Here is a 23,395-nt window from a genome sequence, read left to right as displayed (position 1 = left end):
GAGGTGCAAATCAAATTAAGACTAACAAGGGCTGCCAGAGGCTCTGCATTTGCTTAACTGCCTTAAAAAGAAGTGGAGAGAAAAACATGGCTCATGGCTTCACCAGGAAAGAGTTATTGATCAATGAAATGGAGGAAGCTGGGACATTGATAGTGCTGCATTTGCATCCTCCTTTATACCCAAGGTTAGTGGGGAAGCAGATCTGGGATAGCATTTTTAACAGGGAACCAGGCAAGGAGCCATGAAATAGCCTTGGAGCAGTAAGAGCAGTGACCAAGAGGCTGGGAAAGGCAGCCAGGGCAGGCAAAGGCAGCCAGGGCTGCTGGAGGAACTGCTGAGGCAACCTCTCCAGTGCAGGCAGGAAGGGTGGGGGCAGTCTTTGCCCACTGGCTATTTTTAAAAAGGTGAAGCAGAGCTGAACCTCCAAATTTCCCTTCTCAGAAAGGTGCTATCACAAGCAGTTGAGGAACTGTGTGAAGGTAAAACAATAATAAACACACTGCTCTCCTTGTCCCAAGCTCCTCCATATGGAGAGGGCTCCTTGTCCCTGTGTGCACCCAAGGCAGGTGGATGGAACATCCACAATGGGTTTTCATGCCAGGAGCACACAGTGTGTCCTTGCTGGCCATGAAAAGGACGGCTGACTCTTGCAGAGAAACAAAAGTGCTGCTTCTCCCAGCTTGGGCAAGAGGAAAGTGGAGTTGAGGGTAAGGGCTGCCTTTATCAGGGACCTCATAGAGAGATCTGATCTTCTGCTACCTGTGAGACTGAGAAAAGGCAATATAACCCCCAAAGGCTGTAAGTGTGCAGAACTTTTACCCATTTCCCTCTTGGATCATCACTAGCTACAAGGTGGTTGGATGGGTGGTTTATCACACAAATCCTGTCTCCTGGGAGCTGTTCTCACTGATGACAGAAGCAGTGACTGGGGAGGAGTGAAAGAGGGGTCTGGGAAAGCTGTGCTCTGGAAGGAAGGAGCTTCAATCCCACCAGTGACAGCCTGGGGCAGTGCAATCACTGGGGCAGTGATTCCCAGAGCAGCATCTGAGCAGTCAGAAAGGTGTTTTCTTTAGTTTTCCTTAACATCTGTGGTTTCCAGTGCATACCACATATTCAAGTTTTCAGAGGAACAATTTATGGAGAATGCAACCTAACATTTGAACAGTTTAAGAAACCACTGAGAGGCTGAGTAGAAGGAGACACACTTAGAATACCACCAATACCAGCCTTAAAACGAAGGCTTTACTATTGGTCACTTTTATTTGAAGAACAGAAGAGCCTTTCATCCCAGCCCTCTCCATGAGTTTAGTAACCCAGGTAGCACACAAGAAGTCACATCCTGTAGAGCAAGAGCTCCAAACAAAGCAGTCCCCACTGAGACACTGAATGTAGGCTTTCCTCCTCCTCCTCCCTAGGTGAAAAGCAAGCCCAGCACCAAATGTGAACAGCACCCTGATCCCACACCTGCAGGATGCTTCACTAGAACTACACAAATAAATAGTATCTCATGGAGAGGGAGCAGAGGGCCACCACAGATCATCTAGAAATTAAGTTATTGCTATGTTCTTATGTATTTGACACTGCGGGTAACTCACTTGGGTAACCACCAAGAGAGGTGATAGTCTCAGATTGCCCTTGTGTTATCAGCTTGTGTTGGACTGAAAGCTGTGGGGAGACACGACAGATCTTGTTTCATCAGCTCCCTGCCTTAAAGGCACGAGTTCTTGGTGGCACTGAATCTTTTCATTTTGCTGAAAACAGCTGGGGCAAGGGGCTCCAAATACACCTGGAAATTCACCATGCCTGCCAGCCTTTCCCATGCACACTGCTGTGAGTACACACTGCTGAGGGTACTCCCTGCTCCTGACTTGCCTCAGGAGCTGCTGAACCCTCTCCACACAAGAGGCTGCAGGTTGAAATTTCAAAGAGAGCAGGAGCCCATCGCCCCGGGGGCTCAGCCAGAGCTGCTGATTCACCAGGGACAATCAGGACTAATTAGAGCTGTAGGACATGGGAAATGCCACAGGCACACAAGGACAACCTGACACGTGACTGTACTTCCCTCTGCTGGTGGGACGCGCTGTGACGGCCAGCGTCCAGGAAAACAAGGTGTCACATGAAGTCTAATAGTGACTTGTCACCAGAGGATCAGGTAGCCCAAGGCTGGTGACAAGTGGTGAGCTCACAGCAGTGTCAGTGCCCGCAGTGTCCCTCCCCACATGGAGTACTGGCTGGAGAGCATGAGTTTGAGAGGATGAGGACTGCAGGAAGAACCTCAGAGTGATGGAAAAGCAGCAGAGTCCGTGGCAGGACATGTCTTTGTTAGGCATCGTGCAGCTGGTTCTCTGGCAGGAGAATCTTCTCGCCAGGCTTGAAGGCAGGCATCCCCAGGTAAGGGCAGCTGGCACAGCGGAATGCATCCCCCAGGTAGCACTGGCAAGGGACAGAAAAGCACTGTCTGTAATCAGGTGCCACTTTCAGGTCTCTTCCCCTGTGATATGGTTTCTGCAGCTCAAGAGGTGTCATGCTCCTGAGTATCTATGAGCACAGAAACTGCTTCCCTTCTACCCCTTCCCAACAGTGTGCATGGCAGAGCTGTGCAGGCTCACACAGACATGAGTCTCCACCCCACTTGGTGTGCCCAGGCTGGGGCAGCCCCCTGAGTTCCCACAGGGCAATCCCCCTGGGCAGGTCCCTGGTTAGGCCATGAGCAGAGAGGGAAAGGGTCACTGCTCACTCTGACTGCCCCAGGGAGTCAGAACAGCATGTGCTGGTACAGAGCACATGGGCACAGGGCAAAGGCTGAAGCTCTGCACAAGCTGCACAGGCTGTGTGTGGAAGCAGTGATCCAGCTCAGGCTGCAGTGACTAGGGAACACAATTCTTACACACAGATCACATGCTGCAAACTATAGTATAAAGACAAAAATTACTAATTACATTTCCACAGGCAGATTTAGGCTGCGAGCCCTTCTTCTCCTGCTCCAGTTCTTCAGCCAGGCCACATGTGCTGTAGAAAAACAAAGAAGTCACACCTCCATCTTTCTGCTTAAAGGTCATGAGTCATTAACACTTGTGCCAGCCCTGCTCACATGCAACAGCCCTCACTCTGTCACACCACACAGCTGACTCTGGACTCACGCTCCTCACTCTGCTCTCCAACACCACAGTTTGTATAACAAGTGTTGAAACACTCCTCAAGTTTGAACTGAGTGGGAAATGACACTACAGCACTTGCTGTATGTGCTGCTTCTCCTTGCAATGTGAGACACCAGGGATTTAGGCAAGCTGCACAAGCTATGCAGTCACCTCCAAGATGGCTGTTGATAATATGCACCTTTATGATAATCTGCAGCTGTCACAGGTCAATTCTCTATGTGACAATTCTCACAAATTCTCACTGATTTAAATTCCAACAATTAAGATAAGAAAGGGCATGAACCAACAGACTTAGGCTCTGAGGAACAGCAAATTGCCTACAATCTTTTTTAAATCCCTCCAACTCTCCCAAAGACTTTAATGCTGCAGATGAAAGGTTCACTGAGACATGAATTCCAGCACTGACCAGTTCTTGCAGGCTTTCCTTTTGCCCTTTTCATTGCAGGATGGAGCTCTGAGGGACGATGGATCTGGCTTTTTCAAATCCTCTGAATCCAACAGCTCATCAGAGTCCAGAAGATCCTGAAAACACACCATGGGAGACAAAATGCAGGAAATGGACTTTTCAGTAGGGAATGACACTGCTGAGTTACATTCTAAGAAATGGTACTATCTGTACAATGGCTTGAAAGTGCTGCAGCTCTGCTCTCTCATCCCTGTCTCCCCTCTGCCCTCACCACACCACTGAGCTCTCCAGACCCCATGAAAGAGATGAACTATTTTGCCCCAGGGAGGTTTTTCTACCTCTGAAGTTGTAAAGCTTTCTAAGAGGCATGACTGAAAGTATTTAGAATAGGAAAGAATGGGGAGAGAGAAGGAACAGCAAAACCTCACAAAGAAAACAAAACCACTTACCATCTCTTCATCATTCATATCATTGGCAGACAGTGTCCACAGCTTGGCAGCAGCTGGGTCCACACGGGGTTTTGCTGGAGCCAAAACAAAGGAAGAAATAGTAGTTATTCCAGCCCCATCTGCTCCAGAAAAAAAGTTCAAGCAACTTTGGAAAGCCTCATTTCATAGCCTTTTACTGTAGCACTCCCTGCTTGGGAACTGTCTCCCTGTTGCAAGTGATGCCCTGTGAGAGCCACCAAATCCAGGTGTTCAGCATGCACCACTCCTCACCTGAAGGAACAGGTTTCTTGGCAGAGGAAAGTTTGAGCTGACTTGAGGATCCCACTTCGAAATTGGGCTTCCTGCCTTCTATCTGAACAATGAGAAGGTCATTGCCTTGGTAACCCAGATGTTCTCCAACAGACTGGGCCTCCTCTGGAGTCAGTGCTTTCTTGTGCACCTGCCAAGAAAGATTTTAGGTTAACCTTATGCAGAACCCTTTATTTTAACACCAAGCCCAGTATTCCAGTGAACAGACAGTCAGTATTTTCAATCCTAAAGAAAACCACTATGCTGACTATCTAAAATTTGTGCCAGGCTATGGCCATGCACATTTACAGCAAACCAGGGTAGCTAAAACCCTCATTACCCAACAAATCCCCAGGTAACTGCCCAAGGGCACTTCTGGAAATGGTAAACACATCCCTACCTCCTTCACTTCCACCAGCCCTGAGAGAGTCAGAGTTGTGAGGAGCTTGGATGCTGTCTTGATTTTGGTATTGTTTCCTGCAAGACACAAAAGCAGAGAGTAGGAGAAGGCAAGAACAAGAATACAGCTCACTGAGACACCTGAAAGAGCAAGAACTTTAGAGGGAAGTACTCGAGCCAAACTTCTGCACCAAAACTGGGCCTTTTCTAGTCAATAGAACAAACCAGAAAAAGCAGCAGCAGCTTGTTCATTAGAGTAACAGTGTGGGGTCACAAAGCCATTCTAGCTCTGAATATGTTCCATATATGCCAAAACATTTCTCAATCCAATCAATACCCATCAAAAAAAAGATTTTAACAAATCCCCAAACCCCAAACAAACTCCCTCCCCAACATTTTTACCTGTTAAACTACTCATGAAATTTTCAAAACATGGACTCCTAAATGAACACACTACATTAAGAAATCATCTTGTGTTTGCCTTCTCATGGCTCCTCCAGCTGTCCCATGGCAGGTGCTCTGGCTTTTATCCTAAAACTCAGTCCAAAGACTTTTAACCTTTCCTGGATAATTATTTCTCAATGGACTTCTGAGGCAATCTCTTCAGCATCTGTCACCTGTTTTTAAAACCACTTCAGAAGCTCCCCAGAAACCCAACATCTGCAACTACTTAACACTGCACCTTGAGTAGAAAACAGCAACATTGAAGCTTTTCAGTGTAGCTTAGGAACAAGCCCATCCAGCATTTTGGATAGGAGAGTGACTGCATACATCTTTGATGGATACCAGCATAAGCACAGGATAAAAACCTTGTGATTTGAGTTAGTGTGCCAGGAGAATGAAAATCTCTCCATGTTGATCAGGGTTCCTGTCCTTTCTATTTCAGCCTAATCCTCATGAGAAATTCTATGTTGCCATGGAAGCAAGATTCTCTCACCTAACTCTGTAAGCACTGGTTCTTTCAGCAGGACACGGCCCCCTGGCTTAAGGATCCGAGCCACTTCTGCCAGGAGCTCCACACTGTGCTGGGCTGCACTGCCTGGCACCATGCCAGAGAGGATCACATCGAAGCTGGACTTCCTGTGAGCCGCTGGGAAGAAAGAGCAAGATGGTACCATTGAACATGTACACACAGCTTAAAACACCAGTTCCACCTCCCTCATCCCTCATGCTTGAGTGCAACAGCAGGAACTGATCAAAGACAACAAGCATAGAAGCACAGCCAAGGTGCATCACTTCCCCTGCTGTACTGCCCAGGTAAGAGGCAGCAGCAGGTGCTGACAATGTTCTGAGTGCTGACTCCCACAGTGGGAAGGTGTTGGTTCACACAGCAGCAGAACCCTCTCCCTTTTAAGGAAACAGTGAAAAATTAGGCTCATTCTTACACAGAGGCAGCTGGTTAACATTTTCCACAGAGATATGATTATCAGCTCCCACCAGTGACTGGACTTTATCCACCAAATCCTTCAGGGCTTCGACGGGCGAGGAGCTGTCCCAGATGATGGCCACGCGCTGGCCTGGAGCCAATCCGTACTCGCCCATTGCAGCAGCAGCAAACCTGCAGGGCTGGGGAGAGAGGGCAAGGCTGAGTGCCAAACACAGCACAAACCTCTGAGCACTGTGATTTAATCACCTGAGTTGTTTTAATAAGTGGGGGTAATTTTCTGGAAATGGGCAACACAAAGTTCCCACAAACTGAGCGTTAGCAGGACATGAAGAAAGAGCTACACTTCAGGGCAGAGTTCAGTTTCTCCAGTTCATTGATGGGACTCTACAAGCCCATCTTTAAAGAAATCTACAAGCTCATGCTTTAAAGAAATCAACAAAATAACAACAAAAAAACCTCACCTGCTTTCCTTAAAAATCTGAATAAGACAAACACAGGATTTCTGGATTTCCTGAGCAGTGACAGCTATTTGACATTAAACACTGCCACGGTCTCCTACTTCAAACACAACCTAGCAGAGTTTACTTATGCAGTGCATGAGAAGAAAAAAGTAACTTTCAGCATTCCCAGCATTCCAGATTGAGGCTCTTCCCACCGTTAGGATTGGTGGCACTGGGTGAGCAAATCACAGGGAGGGAGGAGCAGAACAGAATGTGCAGTGACAGTTTGGAGAAAGCTGTCTCCACTGATCTTTTATATGAGATTGTATTCCTTGTATGGCAATACCATCCCATCATCACCTGTTCTCACAGCAACACCAGCTACTGAACCCCATGACCTCCCCTCTTTCCTCTATCCAACACAAACCTATTTTCTTCCTAATTTAACACAACACAGAAAACAGAGAGCACTGCTGACCAGAACAGTTGTCCAGTTTATTTTCAGTTACCTGGAAACAACACACCTATTTCTGGAGAGACAGCTGTAAGCAAGGTCTGTAGCAGGAATTGCTACATCACACATCCTGGGCAATGCCTTGCTGCCACCACATTGCCACTGAAGCACAGCTCATGGATATGTTGTACCAAATTTAACTGCAGTGAGGTGGGAAGTGGATTTTCACCCACAGTTCCTCTGGCTCTGTGTGTTGTCGACTCCCCGTCCCTCCTGGAAACTGCTAACAAGTTCAGAATGGGACAATCTGTGCCTTTTCTGAGCTCCTGTGGTAGGAATTCACACTAAAACAACCACAATACCAACCCAGTAGGGAATATACACCTTGGATGTACACTGCAGGTTGTAACATCTCACAGCTGCTTTGGCATGTGTGACACAAGCCAAGCAGCTACAGCAAACAGTAACATTTGTATCTACACATATTAATCCCATTAAAAAGTCACCTTTCCCAAGAAGCAGGCTGAAAACCTCAAAAGACACCTAGGCTGCGAGGCTAAGGTGGGAAAGACAAACCCGAAGTCACAGCTTCCTCTCTGACCAGCAGGTGATGACCTTGCAAGATCAGTCAGAGCCCAAACTGCATCAACAGCAACAGCACCACCCAGAGATGCGGCGAGGAGGCCGCGGAGGAGGAGCCCTTATCTCCGTGTCACACACATTTAACAGTCCTGAGGAACAGGGCAAGGAGAGGGGTTAAACAATAGCGCAGGTTCCCCTTCGGCAGATTAGAAAGCTGCTGTGGTGGAATGGGATGATCCTGACAGTCCTTCCCAGCCCAAACCACTCCAGGGCTGTAAACTGCAGCCTCCTGACTCAGCACAGCCGGCTTCCACCGGGCCCGAACGCTCCAGCGCCCAGCGGCCTGGAAATGCTCCAGCGGGCCCGGGACGCTGCGGATTCCGGCGGGCCCGGGACGCTCCGGCAGCGCAAGGCTGCGGCCCTACAGTGGGTGCGCATTTGAAGCGCAGGCGGAACGGGCGCACTAAACCTCTCGGTCACCGAGCAGGGACGGTTCAGCAGCAGCAGCAAGGACAGGACACGTGAGGAAATTTCGTGAAGGAATTACTTAAACACACACACAAACACGCACACAGCACACCCCACCCACCCCCTCAGCGCTTCAGACAAGGTCTCAGAAAGGATTTTAAGGGGAGAAAGGGGCAGCGGCAGCCCCGTCCCGCGCCGCTCACCTCCCGTGGCCCGGCACGCTCCGCTCCGCTCCGCTCGCTCGTCCCGGACTGACGCCGTCACCGTGACGTCATCGCGCTCTGCCCGCTTCCAAGATGGCGGCGGCGGGCGGGCTGCGGCGCGCGGGCTGGCGGCTGTGGCGGGCACGGCGCGCGGGTGAGGGGCGGGGGGGGCGCGCCCGGATCGCGGGGCGGGGAGGGAAGGGAGGGGGAGGGGGGAGCGCGCTCCCGTGCGCGCCCCCGTGCGCGCCCCCCGGCGATCGGGGCGGGGCGGGGCGGGGCAAGGTGAGGTGAAGGGCACGGGGGGTGTGAGGGAAGCGGGGCGGGCCCCGAGCCGGTGGGTTTGAATGAGGGGTTGGTCCGTGGTGGTTTTCGTTAGGCGCGTGGGCCGTGAAATCCAATTGATTTAAAATAAACCCCGAATCTAAAAACCAGCAGCAAAGTTAAAAGTTCTCCCAGAGTGTCATTGAGTAATCACTTAGTGATTAGTGTGTGGTGTCTGTCAGGGCTCTTCGGCTCCCGAGTCGGACTTGCCTTATATCTCCTGCTCGGAGTTCAGCACCTTCCTCCCAGCTCCTTAATCAGGGACCAAAATGGGGAGAGGGCATGTTGGCTGCCTGGTTTCCAGTCCAGGATTGGGAAACAACTTGCAATACGTGCCGTTTGCACTGCTCTTTCCCTCACATAACATTTTTGCTGTATTCACATAGACATGAGCTCAGCTGAGAGCGGCACTTAACAGAAGCGTAAAAATAGACACTCTGAATTTGCGTTCTTTTCAGCTGCATTCACCACAGTTCTCTCCACCTTGATTTCCCCGGTGTGGGAAGGAGATGCTGACTCTTGGTTTCCCTTGCAGTGGTCAGGTGCCAGCAGTACCCACCACTCCGCACTCTCCAGGCCTCAGCCGCGCTCAGGGCAGCCTCCGATGAGCACAAGAAGGAGCCATGGGCATCCTCCTCCCAGCAACACTTTGAGTCACCTCCAGCTGGGCACCAGCCTGAAGAGAAGCCTCAGGGCCCTCACCCCAGGTAACTCACAACTCCTTCTAGCACTGCCAAGAGAGATTGGAGGGCTTTTACTTTCCTGAACCTCACATCTGAAACTGGAAGACAGTGAGGTCCAGAGTTAAGGAGCCCTAGACTGCAGCAGCTGGAGAGCTGGTTTGCTGTGACCATGCAAATTCCACCATGGAAACAGTATGGGGCTTGCAGGTCTTTGTTTCTGGATTTATGTGTGAATCTAAAAAACCAGGGACCATATATTGTCTGTATGCCCATAGTAGGAAGCCCATGTTGGAAAAGGTTATAGTTTCGTTTTCTGTTAAGAAGGAGAATGTGGGGCTGATTGGTCTCCATCTCCATTGAGCCCTCCTTCCCTTATTTCCCTCTTCTCTCTCAGCAAAGGTTCATTAGGAATAGTTTTCCTGGACAGGGAAAGATTTTACTGGAGGAGGCCAGGTTGATACTAATCAGGTCTCAGAATGTGCCTGGTGTCAGGGAGTGAGTGGCAGAGCCCAGGTTCTGTGTGTGGTGGTGACACTCCCTCACTGTAACAATACCTTCTCATAGTTACACTGGCCAGGGCGGCCAGGAGTCTGAGGACTATGAGAGCGAGGAGCAGCTGCAGCATCGAATCCTCACAGCGGCGCTGGAGTTTGTGCCTGAGCATGGCTGGACTGCAGAGGCCATTGCAGAGGGAGCCAAGGTATGTGGGGAGAGAAGCAACAACCCAGTTGAAAACTGGATGGAGCTCAAGTGCAGGGACAGCCAGGCCTGCATGCTTCCCCCACATACTCTTGGGCGATGCACCCTAGTCAGCAAATGCTACTGGGCAGGAGTGAAACCCAGCTGCTACAGGATAACCCCTTCAGAGTCAGACTGAGACACAATGTACAGTAGTGAATCCTAAAGAGAGAACATGTCTAGGAAGTACTTTTTAATGCAGTGTTGCTTTGTTTAAACTCACATAATGTCTTTCACAAAATAAATACAACTTTTTTCTAGCTGGATCCTGCTTTGCAGTGTCTGACCTGGTCTGTGCTTCTCTCTTCTTCCCTCCAGACCCTGGGCCTCTCTGTTGCTGCAGCAGGGCTGTTTCACAGCGATGGCAGTGAACTGATCCTGCACTTTGTGTCTGACTGCAACACCAAATTGACCGAGCTGCTGAAGAAGGAGCAGAAACTAGTGCAGCTGGGTGAAGCAGAGTGAGTACTGGCTGTGAACAAATGTCTTCCTTTGCAGATTTTGGGAGCTGGGTAGACAGAGAGGCCACCTGGAACACAGATACTTGAGATTAAAAGTATAATTTACCCAAATAAAATCATCTTCCCAGATACAGACTAGGACCAAAGGCATGAAGGATGTGTAATACTTTCCTTATCTATTGCTCAGCCAGGTGGAGACTGATCTTTAAAGATCAGAATTGAGTTTAACTTGGATATTCTTTACAATTTTTTTTCCTTACTCAGGAAGAAGCCTATAGATGAATTCCTGAGAGATGCTGTGGAAGCCAGACTGAGGATGCTGATTCCATATATTGAGAAATGGCCCCAGGTATAAAAGTAATATCAGCATTGTCTCTTTTGTGTGTGTATACTTTAAACACCCTGTGACTTTCAACATAGTCTCTCCACCAGATTAGTTCAAGGTTGTAAATGAAGCCCTGGCTGCTTTCAGATGATTAGTAGCCTTCAGGAGGAGAGCAGCCTTGGAAGGAGGCAGTTAAAGGTGACCTTAGAGCAACTGTTTCTGGCAGTTCTGGAAAGGCAGAGCTCTCTGTTGTTCCCTCCACCCATCTGGCATCCCCAAGGGATTGATTGCTGTGTCTCTGCTCAGTCCTGCTTGCAGGGTCACTGCCAGTCAGGCTCTGTGCAGCGTTGCTGTGGCTGCACTGGGATCACCTCACACCTGGGAATGCAGAACTGCTTTGCTGCAGGGAGCTGTCCTTGCAGTGTGTGACTGACAGACCCCTGGCAGCCTGAGGGTAGAGCTGAACTGAGAGGGCTCCATGCTTCTAAATTCACGTTTAACTCCCAAGCCATTCTTCCCAGGATTGAATTGTGGCTACAGTGACAAGCAGAGAGTTCCTAATCTTGGCCTGCAAAGATTGCTGTGAGGTCAGCCTTTGTCCAGAGCCACTGCTGGCCTCTGGGCAGCTGAATCCTGCACCCCATGCACAGAGACAGAGTACAGGCTTCATGTTCTTCTTTCAGATTAGCATAATTTGCCCTGTGAAGGATGTGGGTGGTTTGTGTCTCTCCTGGCACTGTGTGATTATGTTCAAAGGCTGCAGGATCCCAGCAGGGCCATTATGGCTGGCGCTGCTCTGCCCTTGGTTGCAGCTCTGAGTTCAAAGTCAAATTCAGAGAAATGAGAGCTGTGACTCTCTGCCCACAGGGGCACAGCACAGTGTGAGTCAGCTCAGGCTCTGATGTTTCCATGCCACAGAGGCAGCTCAGGAGAGACTGCACAGGGATGTTTGAACTGAGCAGGGAGGGATCTTCTGGGCCAGTACAGGCTGAGGCCTGAACTTACTGTGCCACTTACTGAGCTATGCTGTGTGCTCCCTACACATCCTGCTGAGCCACACTCTGTGCTCCCTGCACACCCTGCTGAGCCACACTGAGTGCTCCCTGCACATCCTGCTGCTTGGAAAGACTGCAGAGAGCTGGGAGGACTTGTCACTGCGAGCTGGAGTGACAAGTGACAGGCTCAGTCAGCAGCAACAGGGAAAAGATAACAGGGCAGAAAACTGTTGGTGTCCTTTGGTGTTGCATCTTTCTCTCTTTGGCTCCCATTTCTTTGTTTCCTTTGCAGGCCCTGAGTGTCCTGCTGCTCCCACGTAACATCCCTTCCAGCCTCAGCCTCCTCACCAGCATGATTGATGATATCTGGCACTATGCTGGGGACCAGTCCACAGATGTGAGTCCTTGTGCTTTGGAGACAAGCTGCTTCTACCCCTCAGCACTTTGGCAAAGTCATGGGTTCAGACAGGAGTGGGGCTGAGTCCCTCTGTCCATTGCCCATTTGTTGAGTGAAGAAAGCATTTCAGAGGCACCCAAGGGTCCTTATAAACAACATCTAATTTCTAAAGAGACTTAAGAGCCACTGAGGCTGAATGCAAATTACTGCCAATGGGATTAGTGCAAATTAAAAGGACCTACTTCCCTAGGCTCTTAAGTGCTCTTCTTTTTTCTTTTTTGAAGACACAAAGTTGTTGAGATTTTGAGATTGAGAAGTTGATCCAGTTTTCAGTGAGTGAGCGGTGGGTCTGTCCAACAGCTCTCTTCTACTGGCAATAGCATTTACAGACTTGACTTGAAAACCTTTAAAGAACCTACCTAAAAATACCAGTAGCTTATTAAAGCTTTCATCTTTCTGGCAGGAAATAAAAGAAAATTATAACCTTAATTATGGCAATTAATAAATTACTTTAATTCTTATAGATGTAGGGTGAGATGGAAAAAGCTAAATGAACCATTTTAACAAACTACTTTAATAAGCTTCTTTTATCTGTGTATAAAAGAGAAGCTACTGAAGTGAAAAATAAATAAGACAGCAGAAAAATTAAAGGAATAAACCAGAAGGCAACTGAAAGAACACAATTGCTTCAGGAACTGAAAGTCCCTTATGTGTTATGCAAGTCAAATCAACATGTTGGAGCCAGTGTCTGCACTGAGCTGTTCCTAAAGTCTCACTGGTGCAGGGATTAGGAGAGGTTCTAAAGTTGTGTTTTGTTTGCACCTCCTGACTGGCTGCATGAGTTTTCCAGGAAAGCTGAGCCTGCTCCCTCTTTCCCACTAATGGGGTTTAAAGTTGCTCACAGCAGATCCCTCTTCCCAACACCAGGAGCCAGGCAGAGAATTCTCATCCCTCAGAGACCCCTCCAGGTGGGATTTTAGGAACAGGAAGAGACCAGAAAGAGTTTTGTTTGAGGCCCTGAGACATCCAGCTGCAAATGGCAAATTCCTCTATACGGGGAGGTGTCACTGTCATATTTTCTGGAAAAATCCCCTTGCCCAGGATTTCTCTCCTAGGAAGCTGAGAAGCCTCAGAGAAAAAGGAGAACAATATTATCTCATTCACTTCTCCTGTGTTTTGCTGCTTTGGAATGTGGTTTGGAGATTGTTTATCCAACAGATGGGGGTGTCATTGGTTTAATGTGAATTGTTTTGACTTAATCACCAATCAGGGCCAAGCTGTGTCGGACTCTGAAGAGAGAGCCATGAGTTTTCATTAGTTTCTTTTAGATACTAATCTAGTATCTTTTAGATACTAATTAGATACAGCCTTCTGTTTGTATCCTTTCTCTATTCTTTAGTATAATTTAGTATAGTGTTCTTTTATGTAATATAGATCATAAAATAATAAATTAGCCTTCTAAGAGCATGGACTCAGATTCATCATTCCTCCCAATTACGGGGGCTCAGAAAATCCAACAGGGAGGGAGGTGCTGTGGGTGTGGGGTGTTCCTGGCAGTTCTGTGACCCTGGATGTGCACTCAGGTCACAGCTCTGTCTCTCTTGGCAGTTCTGTGACCCTGGATGTGCACTCAGGTCACAGCTCTCTCTCTCCCCCATGCCCTGCAGTTTAACTGGTACACCCGGCGGGCAGTGCTCACTGCCATCTACAACACCACGGAGCTGGTCATGATGCAGGACTCGTCCCCCGGCTTCGAGGACACCTGGCGCTTCCTGGAGAACAGAGTGGCTGATGCCATGGCCATGAGCAATACAGCCACTCAGGTAAGCTTGGGGACAGCTGTGCATGCAGCACATCCCTGCTCCACAAGGATACCTGCAGGCACAGCTGGCTTTTCCATCGTGCACATCTGCTGAGACACCCCCTTGTTGCTGTCAGCTCAAAATCAATAAATGATTTTGTGTTTTTTAATAAATTGACATGGAGGTGCCCTCTTTGTCAGACTGTCCCAGTGGTTGGGAGACATCCCAGGAAACCCCTTCCATGTCCCTGTCTGTGACTGTCACTTGTCTGCAGTGCTGTCAGCACCTTTCATTCCTGTTGTGCATTCCCTCTGTGTTTGGGGGCCACAAGTGAAACTGCAGGAAGCAAAATGTTGTGTTCTCCCTGTGTCCCCCAGGTACAGTCCACTGGAGAAGCTGTTGTCCAGGGCCTGATGGGAGCTGCAGTTACTGTAAGTAATGCTGGAACCTGCAGGGCTGTGACAGCAGAATTGCTCCTGAATGTCAGCATTTGTTTTCCTCCCAAATCTAGAGAACAGCATGGAAAAACTGTCATCTTTCATAACTTAGATTTATTTAAGGGTGATTTCCTTGGTAGTTTGAGGTTAGTTCACTGTTTTGTGGTGGAAGAACTTGAATAGAGCATAAGGAAATTAAGTCTGAAGCTGCAGGGTGAGCTTTAGGGATGAGAGACAGGTGATCAGAATAAATACAGCTGTTCTCCATTGCTTGTCACAAGATCACTCCCTGTGCCAGGCCCCGTGCTGGAAACCATGACAGAGGCTCAGTGGCCCCAGTCCCTGAGCCACAGCAGGGTGACTTCCTCAAGCTCTTTCATTGGACTCCAGTGTCCTTCCAAGAATTCCTTCACTTGGTAGTGTCCTGGACTGCTTTCTGTCAGGGAACTGCACTTCCTTTGGGATACAAAATAACCCTTTGTGTACCCAGGAGTGACTTCTGAAGGGCTTCAGGGCCTCGCTGTGATTCTATTTTTGGACATCTCCCATTTTATTTAGCAACAAAGTGATTTTCTTGTTATGGGACAAGTAGGCTGGAACATAAATTAGACATTGTAACTGATGAAGCACTTGTCAACAATTTCTCCCACCTCCTTCCCCCTGCAGTTGTGGTGGGATTTGGTGTCTCTTAGGCTCTCTCCTCTCTCATACCTGCATGTGCCGAGAGGATCCTCCCCTAGAGAAGCCCCGGGCTCTTTTACATCCACAGTGTGCCCTCGGGTCTGGGATGTCTCCCTCTGTCCCTGCAGCAGATCCAGTGCCCAGATAAACCTGGGTGCATCCTGAAGGGGGCGGGCTGTGGTCAGGCGGCTTTAGGGCAGAATCATCCCAGTACATTCCTGACAGGGGAGCGCATTCCGGACCTCCCACAGGGGCAGGGGGTCCCGAGGCGTACAGGAGTGCTGTGCTCTGCAGCTCTCTGCAAAATGGATGAGCCAAATAATGCCCCAAAAGCACAAATTCACTGCCGAGGTTTGTGTGGCCACAGGAGTAAACCCAAACCTGCTGACCAGGAAGGCAGGCTCCGGTGCGAGGGGCGGCCGGAATTTCGTTCTTGTCCATCCCCAAACCACAGAGATCCCTCTCGGCCCCGCATCTCTGCTCGTAGCACACCGGCCTCCCCTCGGCACCCGCCCGGGACAGGGGCACTAAACCCCGTTCTCCCTGTGCCCACAGATCAAGAACCTGGCGGGGCTGAACCAGCGCCGGTGAGGAGACGGCGGCGGCGAGCACCGGAGCGGCCGCGCCCGGCCCTTCCCCGGCACCAATAAAGTCGTACTCAGCCTGGCACGGACTCTTATTGCGGGCGCACCGGGGCCGGGGGAGCGGGGCGGGGCCGGACCGGGCGGGCGCTGCGGGCGGCGGGAGCGGGGCCGGGAGCGGCGGGAGCGGGGCGGGGCGGCCATGCCGTACGCCAACCAGCCCACCGTGCGCATCACCGAGCTCACGGACGAGAACGTCAAGTTCATCATCGAGAACACGGACCTGGCGTGAGCACCGCCGCGGGGCCGGGGCGGGCGGGCCCGGGGGTGAGGCGGCCGCGGCAGGCCCCGGGGCGGCCGGGCAGAGTCTCTGAGGCAAAGCCCCGCATTAGCCTCGGCCCGGTCTATGCGGGCCTGCAGCCTCACGCTCCCTCATGGCCAACCACGGGTGTTTCCCTCCCTCAGGGTGGCGAATTCCATTCGAAGGGTGTTCATCGCAGAAGTCCCCATCATAGGTGAGGCCTTTCGCTTGCCTCTGGTCGCAGTCCCTTGGGCTGCCCTCCGTGTTCTCCCGCTCCTTCTCTCTGCTTTTGGCTCTCCTTACCTGTGTTCAGCCATTGCTGTGCCCTGCAGATGCTGCCCCAGTTCTCTGCAGTCTCTGTAATGTTTTCTGTGCCCTCACAAGCTGCTTTTCCCCACATGAGTATTGCTCAGTTTGTGGCTTTCTGTTCTCTGCAGCTATTGACTGGGTCCAGATAGATGCCAACTCCTCTGTGCTCCACGATGAGTTCATTGCACACAGGCTGGGTGAGTGCTGGGTGGGGAGGAAGGCAAAGGTGTGTTGTGGGCAAAATCAGGGTTAGGGGCTCTTGTGGTGTATCAGACATTCCTCTGATTTCCTGCTTTTCCCAGGTCTCATCCCGCTCACCAGCGACGACATTGTGGATAAGATGCAATATTCCAGAGTGAGTCACAAAAATGCTGTGGGGAGTCATTTTGAGGGTGGTGGGTGTTTGGTCTGAGGGGAAGCTCTGTCAGTTTGTGCATAAAGAACCCGTGTGTGTGTGTGCCAGGACTGCACGTGTGACGAGTTCTGCCCCGAGTGCTCCGTGGAGTTCACGCTGGACGTTCGCTGCAACGAGGACCAGACCCGGCACGTGACATCCCGGGACCTCATCTCCAACAACCCCCGTGTCATCCCGGTCAGTGCCACCTGCCCTGTGCTCCCAGCATTCACAGGATCATTCACAGAATGTACAGCATTCACAGAATCACTGGGTTGGAAGAGACCTTCAGGATCACCGAGTCCAACCCAGCCCCAACCCCTCAACTAAACCCTGGCACCAAGTGCCACATCCAGGCTTTGTTTGAGCACATCCAGGAATGGTGACTCCACCACCTCCCCAGGCAGACAATTCCAGTGCTTCATCACTCTTTCCATGAAAAACCTTTTCCTAGTATCCAACCTGTATTTCCCCTGATGCAGTTTGAGACTGCCCTCTGGTTCTGTCAGTGCTGCCTGGAGAAAGAGCCCAACCCCACCTGAGCACAGGCACCTTTCAGGGAGCTGTAGAGTGATAAGCTCACTTCTGGGTCTCCTTTTCTCCAGACCAAATACCCCCAGATCCCTCAGTGGTTCCTCACAGGGATTGTGTTCCCAGCCCCTCTCCAGCCTTGTTGCCTCCTCTGGATGTGCTCAAGTGTCTCAATGTCCTTCCCAAACTGAGAGGCCAGACCTGGACACAGCACTCGAGGTGTGCCCTCACCAGTGCCCAGTACAAGGGAAGGATGACCTCCCTGCTCCTGCTGAGGCAGGGTGGCACACACAGGGAATGTAGACACTCTGACCACATTTCATGTTTCCTAAAGCTCCACTTAAACCCTAGTGGTTGAGCAAAGCAGGAGTATCTGCAGGAGCAGTGTGTGTGCCAGTGCCCTCCTCATCTCTGCCATGCTGTCCTTCACTTGCTGTCTGATGGGCTGCAGAGCAGTGTGGCCTCATCCCAAACTCCTTGGCTGCCCTGAGGCCTCTGGCTTGCTGGTTCTGGGCTTTCAGCATGGCAGAGTGTGAGGAGCCTGGGCCAGGGCAGTGCTGCCATGCAGCTCCTGTGCAGTTGTCTTGGGGAGACTTGGTGGTGCTGAAGTGGGACAGAGGCAAAGGGACTCTCAGAGAATGTTCTAGTACACTGTTGAGGTGGATCCAGATGTCACCACAGCCTGGGCTGCTCCTGCTGCCTGGTGACAGTGTGTGCCTGGGTAGAGCCCAGCTGGAGCCTGCTGTCTTTTACTTGCCTTTGGCTGAGGTGCTCTGAGTGCTGTGTGTCATCTGTAGCAGCTGTGCTGTGCTGGAGCACTCATCCAAGCTGAACTTGCCCCTAATTTGCTTGGTCTTGTTTGGCTGCTGCAGGTGACATCTCGGAGCAGAGACAACGACCCCAATGACTACGTGGAGCAGGATGGTGAGTGCTGGGTCACTGGCAATAGGAACTGTAGCAGGAAATTGTTGTTATCTTGTTGTTGTATTTCATATTTCTAAAGTCTTGTACCTTCTTGGCAATATTTCTCAGGGGGAGTTCCTCACAGCACCAACTTCTTCTGCTTGTTGCTGCTTCTTAGTCAGAGCTCCTTCCAGGCTCTGCCTGACTGGCCAAGCCCACCCCCTTTTATCACAGTTATCTTCACTAGCTACAGCTGCAGCCCATCAAGAACAACCAGGGCTTATCAGGGCAAGGCCTATATACAGATATTCAATATACAATACAGATATTTTACTGGGACTCCTACTATAGGAAATTCTCTTTTCTCTCAGGTTCTTTGAACTCATCCTTCCTTTACTACTGTGCAACTGTAAGGCAGCTGTAAATATGACACTTCTGAGCTGCTGGTGTCACTGCACAAGTGGGGTAGCATTTTATCTTGTTGCCACTCAGATTGTCCCAGAACTGAAGAGGGTGCTTCTGTCTCTCCTTGTGAGATCTCAGAGACAGCAAGGAGGTGAAATTCTGTGTTGTGGGCTGTTCCTTGGGGGCCTGTGCAGCTCCTTTTTCCTTAGCTCTTCTGGGGACACAGCTGAGCCCCTCTGTCACAGACATCTTTTATGAAAAATCCTTTCCTTAGGATTTTTTCTTCTGAGAAGCTGAGAGACCTCAGGAACAAAATGTAAACATTGGTTATCTGCTGCTGTGGAATGCAACAGGTGGATCTTTGGTCTTATGTGGTTGTTTCTAATTAATGGCCAATCACGGTGAGCTGGCTTGGACAGAGAGTGTATATATATATATATATACAAGCCTTTGCTATAATTTCTTATTTTTCTGTTCTTCTGATGAAATCCTTTTTTCTATTCTTTTAGTATAGTTTTAATATAATATATGTCATAAAATAATAAATCAAGCCTTCTGAAACATGGAGTCAAATCCTCGTCTCTTCCCTCATCCTTGGACCCCTGTAAACACGGTCACACCCCACTAAAAATCCAAGCTAAACCTGGATCCTGGTGACACCTTCCAGCAGCAATCTGCCTTTGCAGGGTGTGCTCACCCACGCTGTCCCCTGTGTGTGCCCTGCAGACATCCTGATCGTGAAGCTGCGCAAGGGGCAGGAGCTGCGGCTGCGCGCCTACGCCAAGAAGGGCTTTGGCAAGGAGCACGCCAAGTGGAACCCCACGGCCGGAGTGGCCTTCGAGTACGACCCCGACAACGCGCTCAGGCACACCGTGTACCCCAAGCCAGAGGAGTGGTATGTCCTGCTGTCTGTCTGTCTGCAGCGACTGGCAAGGGTTTTCCAGCAGGACACACATTTCAGCCCTGTAATTTGGCTCAGTAAGCGATGGGGAGCGTGCCTGCCACGTCCCCTTGTGCAGAGTCTGCTCCTGGGGTTGGCTAGCAAAGTCAGTCACTTGGCAGCTGCACACAAGGTGGAATGGTTTGTGGTCATCTTTGTCCTCCCTCATGTACCATCACTGCTGGTTTGCCTCACTTTCATGCCCTTTTTCATCACTTCTTGTTGATTTTTTTCCTTCCCTGTGCAAATGTTCTGTATGTCAGAGTAAGGTCTGAGGAAGGAGCAGATCCATGTGAGATGAAAGAAGTTTCTATGAGAGTAAAGAGTGGAAGGTTGGTTTGCAAGACTGATTTTTCAGCCTGGCTTGAGGAAGCCCAGTATGGCTGTGATTTAACTCACACATCTCCTCACTTTTGGAGCCTGAGCTCTTGCAGGGTTTCCCTCTCTGGCCCTTTTCTCTCCTCTTGAAATACCATTCTGCCCAAGTTGCACACAGCTTCTCATCCAAAAGTGACATGATTTTACTTTTGTAAAGCTGCTGCCCTGCTTTGGCCTGGGTGAGGACTTTATCCAGCATGACTTTTCATGAATGCTGCTCACCTGAGCTGCTCCTGGCTCAGTATCCCAGTGATCACCTAGCAGTGATCACAGTCACTAAGTGACATCCTGTCACTGAGCACTCTGGAGCCAGCAGCATAGTGAGGAGCCAGGTGCTTTAGGCAGGGCAGGCTGAGAGCAGGGACTGGGCAGGGTGGTGGATGTTCTGCTGTAAACATTGATCAGTGGCAGGCTCACAAACCTGGTGTGGCATACAAAAAACAGGGCACCAGGAAACAATTTTTGAGAGGTCCTAGGCAAAATGTATGTAAAAGTTGGAAAAATCCCGAAAGAGGATTGATATTGGAGCTGCCAGTTCTTGATGATGTCTGCCTTCTCAAGTTCATCTGACTCCCTGTGAAGGCAATACAGAGCTAAAGCCTTCTGCTGCCCAAGGCCAGCTATGATTTTTGGTTTCGTTTTTCATGCTAGTTGCTTTTTGAGGCTGTTGGCAGAGCACTGGCATGCAGCTGGACTCTCCAAACAGCTGCCAGGGTCATGGAAACCTCTGCACTGTTTTGGTCATGGGTGGTTCTGCAAGTGACAAGAAATCCCCCCTTCATTAACACTTTATCTCTCTCAGTGGTTTGTATACAGGCAGAGGGTTTGTTTGAGAAATAGTTTTATTTCAGGCAGCTGATTACAGGGTGCTGGGATCAGTGTTCCTGGGCATTGCTGGGGCAGAGGAAGGCCAGCAGGAGACCTTGGTGGGTACAGGATTTTCTGTGCTGCCTTCTCAGACAGCTCAAGGCTTTGGGTTTTCTTACATGGATTAAGTGGTTCCACAGAGTCTCTCTGGTGTGGTGCTCTATAAACCAAGGGATGCAGCAGGTGGAGAGATGTGTTTGTGTAACTGATGCACAGGAATTGCAGTGATTTTGGTAGAGGAGTGGAGGTGCAGGACATAGGATGGAGCTCCCTGATGCAGGTGGTGTCTGTTGTACAGGAGATTTTTTTCCTGTTGGCTCCAAGCCAAATGTGCCTCATGGACTTGAGTGCTGGAGTACTCCAGTGCTTTCCTGGCCCAGTGGGAAGTAGAAAGAAAAGATAACTCAAGGTCCATTACTCCATAAAAGCATCCAGGCTCCATAAACACAGTCCCTTCAGGAATCTACATCCTTTCACTGTAAGCACCTGCCAGATTGTACCAGTGTTGGTGGATGGAGCCACAGTACAGGGCTTGCTGAGTGTGGGCAGAGCAGGGCTGATCCCCTTCCAGTGCTGCTGGCTGACTCTGGGGCATTAATGAGGAGCCAGAAAACACAATGTGTGACTGAGCTTTTTTCTGTGACTTCATGTTTGATGACCACCCTGTTGTGTGCTGCACGTGAGCCCCATGCTCACAGGCTAAACTCATGGGGCTCAGGACTAGTGGCCGTGACGTGTTCTGTTGGGACCAGGCTGAAGGTTCTGGTAACCTCTGTGTAACCTCTGTGTAACCTCTCCTGCTCTCTGATTGCAGGCCCAAGAGTGAGTACTCGGAGATTGACGATGAGGATGCTCAGGCTCCCTACGACCCCAATGGGAAGCCAGAGAGGTGGGAGCTCAATGCAGTGCTGCAGCTGGGAGAGGGGGTGACTGGCTGGGTGCATCTCATGGGCTCTCATTAATAAAGAGTGCCTACACTGTGCTGAAATTGCCAGCCCAGGGAGCTGACATTCCCTGAAAAGCAGGGCAGGAGTTGGCATTAAGTGGTGATATAGCTGGATGTGGCAGGTTTTCCCCTCTGGGAGATCCTAGACAGTTCTCCTGAGTTCATGTTGCTCAGTGAGGTGTGAGGCCTATGGGGGAAATACCCTGGCTGAAGGTGTTCATTCACCTGTGTGTGTCTCATGCTCTGATTGCTGGTGTTATTTGCACTGCAAAAGTGCCTCAGCCAGCCTTAGTCCCTGGCTTGGGGGACTGAGTGCTGAACAGAAATCAAGCTCAGAAGTGCTCTTGCAGCCTGTGAAGTTGTGAGTGTTGGTGTGGTGGTTGTAGAGGGGCAGCACTGGCTGTTGCCTGCTTGGGAGGTGAATGATGATGATGATGATGATGATGATGGTTGGGATTGCAGGCAGATCTCCCTGCTGTGGGTGTGGATGGGCTGGAATGATGTGCAGTCTGGGTTTGCACCTCCTTGCAGAGGTGATGGTGACACAACCCCCACCCTGTAACCTCAGGTTCTATTACAACGTGGAGTCCTGTGGCTCCCTGCGCCCCGAGACCATCGTCCTGTCTGCCCTGTCCGGCCTCAAGAAGAAACTGAGCGACCTCCAGACACAGCTGAGCCACGAGATCCAGAGTGATGTCCTCACTATCAACTGAGGTGGCCCTGGCTATAGAGTACTGAGCTGTGAGTGATGTCTGGCTGAGATCTGGGAGAGGCTTTTACCTCCCCAGCATCTCCCTCTGCCATTCCTGGCCCAGCACTTGGTTGGTGACACCTCTTCCCTGGCCCTCCTTCCCAGGAAAAGCCATTGTGATGTGTAGGGTAAAACACGAAGGGAATTAGTGAGCATCTTAGCTGGGACAGGCTTTGTCTCTAAATGATCCTGGAGTTTTGGTTCTGGTGTTGGGTTTTGGCCACGTGGTGTTTGGGATTGGGAACTGTGTACCTTTGTTACACAACCCTACCTTATTTACATGTCCATTCTTTACTGTGCTGAATAAAGCCTTACCCCCAAATTTTTCTGTCATCCCTGGAAGCTCATTCAAAGCTGCTGGAGGAGATGTCACATCATTTACTTCTCTCCAATAGACATTAACTTAATGAGATGTGCTTTGGAGGGAGCATTGCTCGCTGATGCTGATTGCTGCTTGTGACATTATCTCCTGAGGAGAGCAGCACCCTCCTGCAGGCAGCCTGTGGCTCATTGATCCAGGGCTGTGTGTAAAGCACATGTTTGAGGCTGGGGTGGGTGAGAGCTGCAGAAGGCAGCACTGCAGGGGAGCCCAGCTGGGCCAGGCAGGCAGAGCTGTACTTACAGAATCCTCTGGAACAGACTCCACCCCTGTGCTGTAGAACCCTTTTCTGGGAGCTGGGTGGCACATGGGCTGTCAGTAATGGCCCCTGGCTGATGCCTGCGTTTGTGCCCAGAGCCCCCAGTGTCTGCTGGGCTGGAGTTTTGTGCAGGTGCCATGCCCTGACCCCCCTGGCAGTGGCTGAAAGCAATGGCCTTTGTCACCCCTCCTCTTCCCCTCCATCACTGCCCAGCATGACTTGGGATCAGCTTGGTGACACTTTCTGGAGAGAGAGGGGAAGGTCTGTGTGCCCCCGTGCTCATCCTGGTATGATGGGGATGGTTCAGGGGGTGGTGCTGGGGTCACACTGAGCTGGGGACAGCAGCCCATGCCAGCATTGCCTTCCCCTCCAGGCAA

General features: G+C 50.5%; 3 protein-coding genes across 4 annotated transcripts; 2 read left to right on the top strand and 1 right to left on the bottom strand.

Annotated features, from left to right (window-relative positions):
* Positions 1–1,220: 1,220 nt before the first annotated feature.
* On the bottom strand, positions 1,221–8,373 carry CIAPIN1 (cytokine induced apoptosis inhibitor 1). 2 transcript variants are annotated; one of them, XM_064723607.1, is made up of 9 exons: positions 8,235–8,373; positions 6,086–6,266; positions 5,638–5,790; positions 4,702–4,778; positions 4,284–4,452; positions 4,014–4,087; positions 3,565–3,680; positions 2,940–3,009; positions 1,221–2,433 (listed from the first exon to the last, which is right to left on the bottom strand). In XM_064723607.1, exons 2-9 carry the CDS (start codon positions 6,240–6,242, stop codon positions 2,323–2,325), a joined length of 927 nt encoding a protein of 308 aa, XP_064579677.1. In that variant the 5' UTR covers positions 6,243–6,266; positions 8,235–8,373; the 3' UTR covers positions 1,221–2,322. The 2 variants fall into 2 exon arrangements, with proteins under 2 accessions (XP_064579677.1, XP_064579678.1); XM_064723608.1 differs by lacking the exon at positions 8,235–8,373 and adding an exon at positions 7,488–8,086.
* COQ9 (coenzyme Q9) lies at positions 8,263–15,740 on the top strand. The gene is made up of 9 exons (XM_064723606.1): positions 8,263–8,388; positions 9,091–9,262; positions 9,803–9,938; positions 10,295–10,437; positions 10,702–10,786; positions 12,050–12,154; positions 13,822–13,977; positions 14,334–14,387; positions 15,630–15,740. Exons 1-9 carry the CDS (start codon positions 8,328–8,330, stop codon positions 15,663–15,665), a joined length of 948 nt encoding a protein of 315 aa, XP_064579676.1. The 5' UTR covers positions 8,263–8,327; the 3' UTR covers positions 15,666–15,740.
* A 56-nt stretch (positions 15,741–15,796) lies between these two features.
* POLR2C (RNA polymerase II subunit C) lies at positions 15,797–22,702 on the top strand. Its single transcript, XM_064723610.1, has 9 exons — positions 15,797–15,943; positions 16,121–16,170; positions 16,394–16,462; positions 16,568–16,620; positions 16,729–16,857; positions 18,063–18,114; positions 19,225–19,393; positions 21,498–21,572; positions 22,198–22,702. Exons 1-9 carry the CDS (start codon positions 15,858–15,860, stop codon positions 22,340–22,342), a joined length of 828 nt encoding a protein of 275 aa, XP_064579680.1. The 5' UTR covers positions 15,797–15,857; the 3' UTR covers positions 22,343–22,702.
* The last annotated feature ends 693 nt before the right edge of the window (positions 22,703–23,395 follow it).

Source organism: Zonotrichia leucophrys, chromosome 11 (genome assembly GCF_028769735.1).
Source record: "Zonotrichia leucophrys gambelii isolate GWCS_2022_RI chromosome 11, RI_Zleu_2.0, whole genome shotgun sequence".
Lineage (NCBI taxonomy): Eukaryota > Metazoa > Chordata > Aves > Passeriformes > Passerellidae > Zonotrichia > Zonotrichia leucophrys.
The sequence above is the reverse complement of the archived record's forward strand: the minus strand, read 5'-3'. Positions and strand labels throughout refer to the sequence as shown.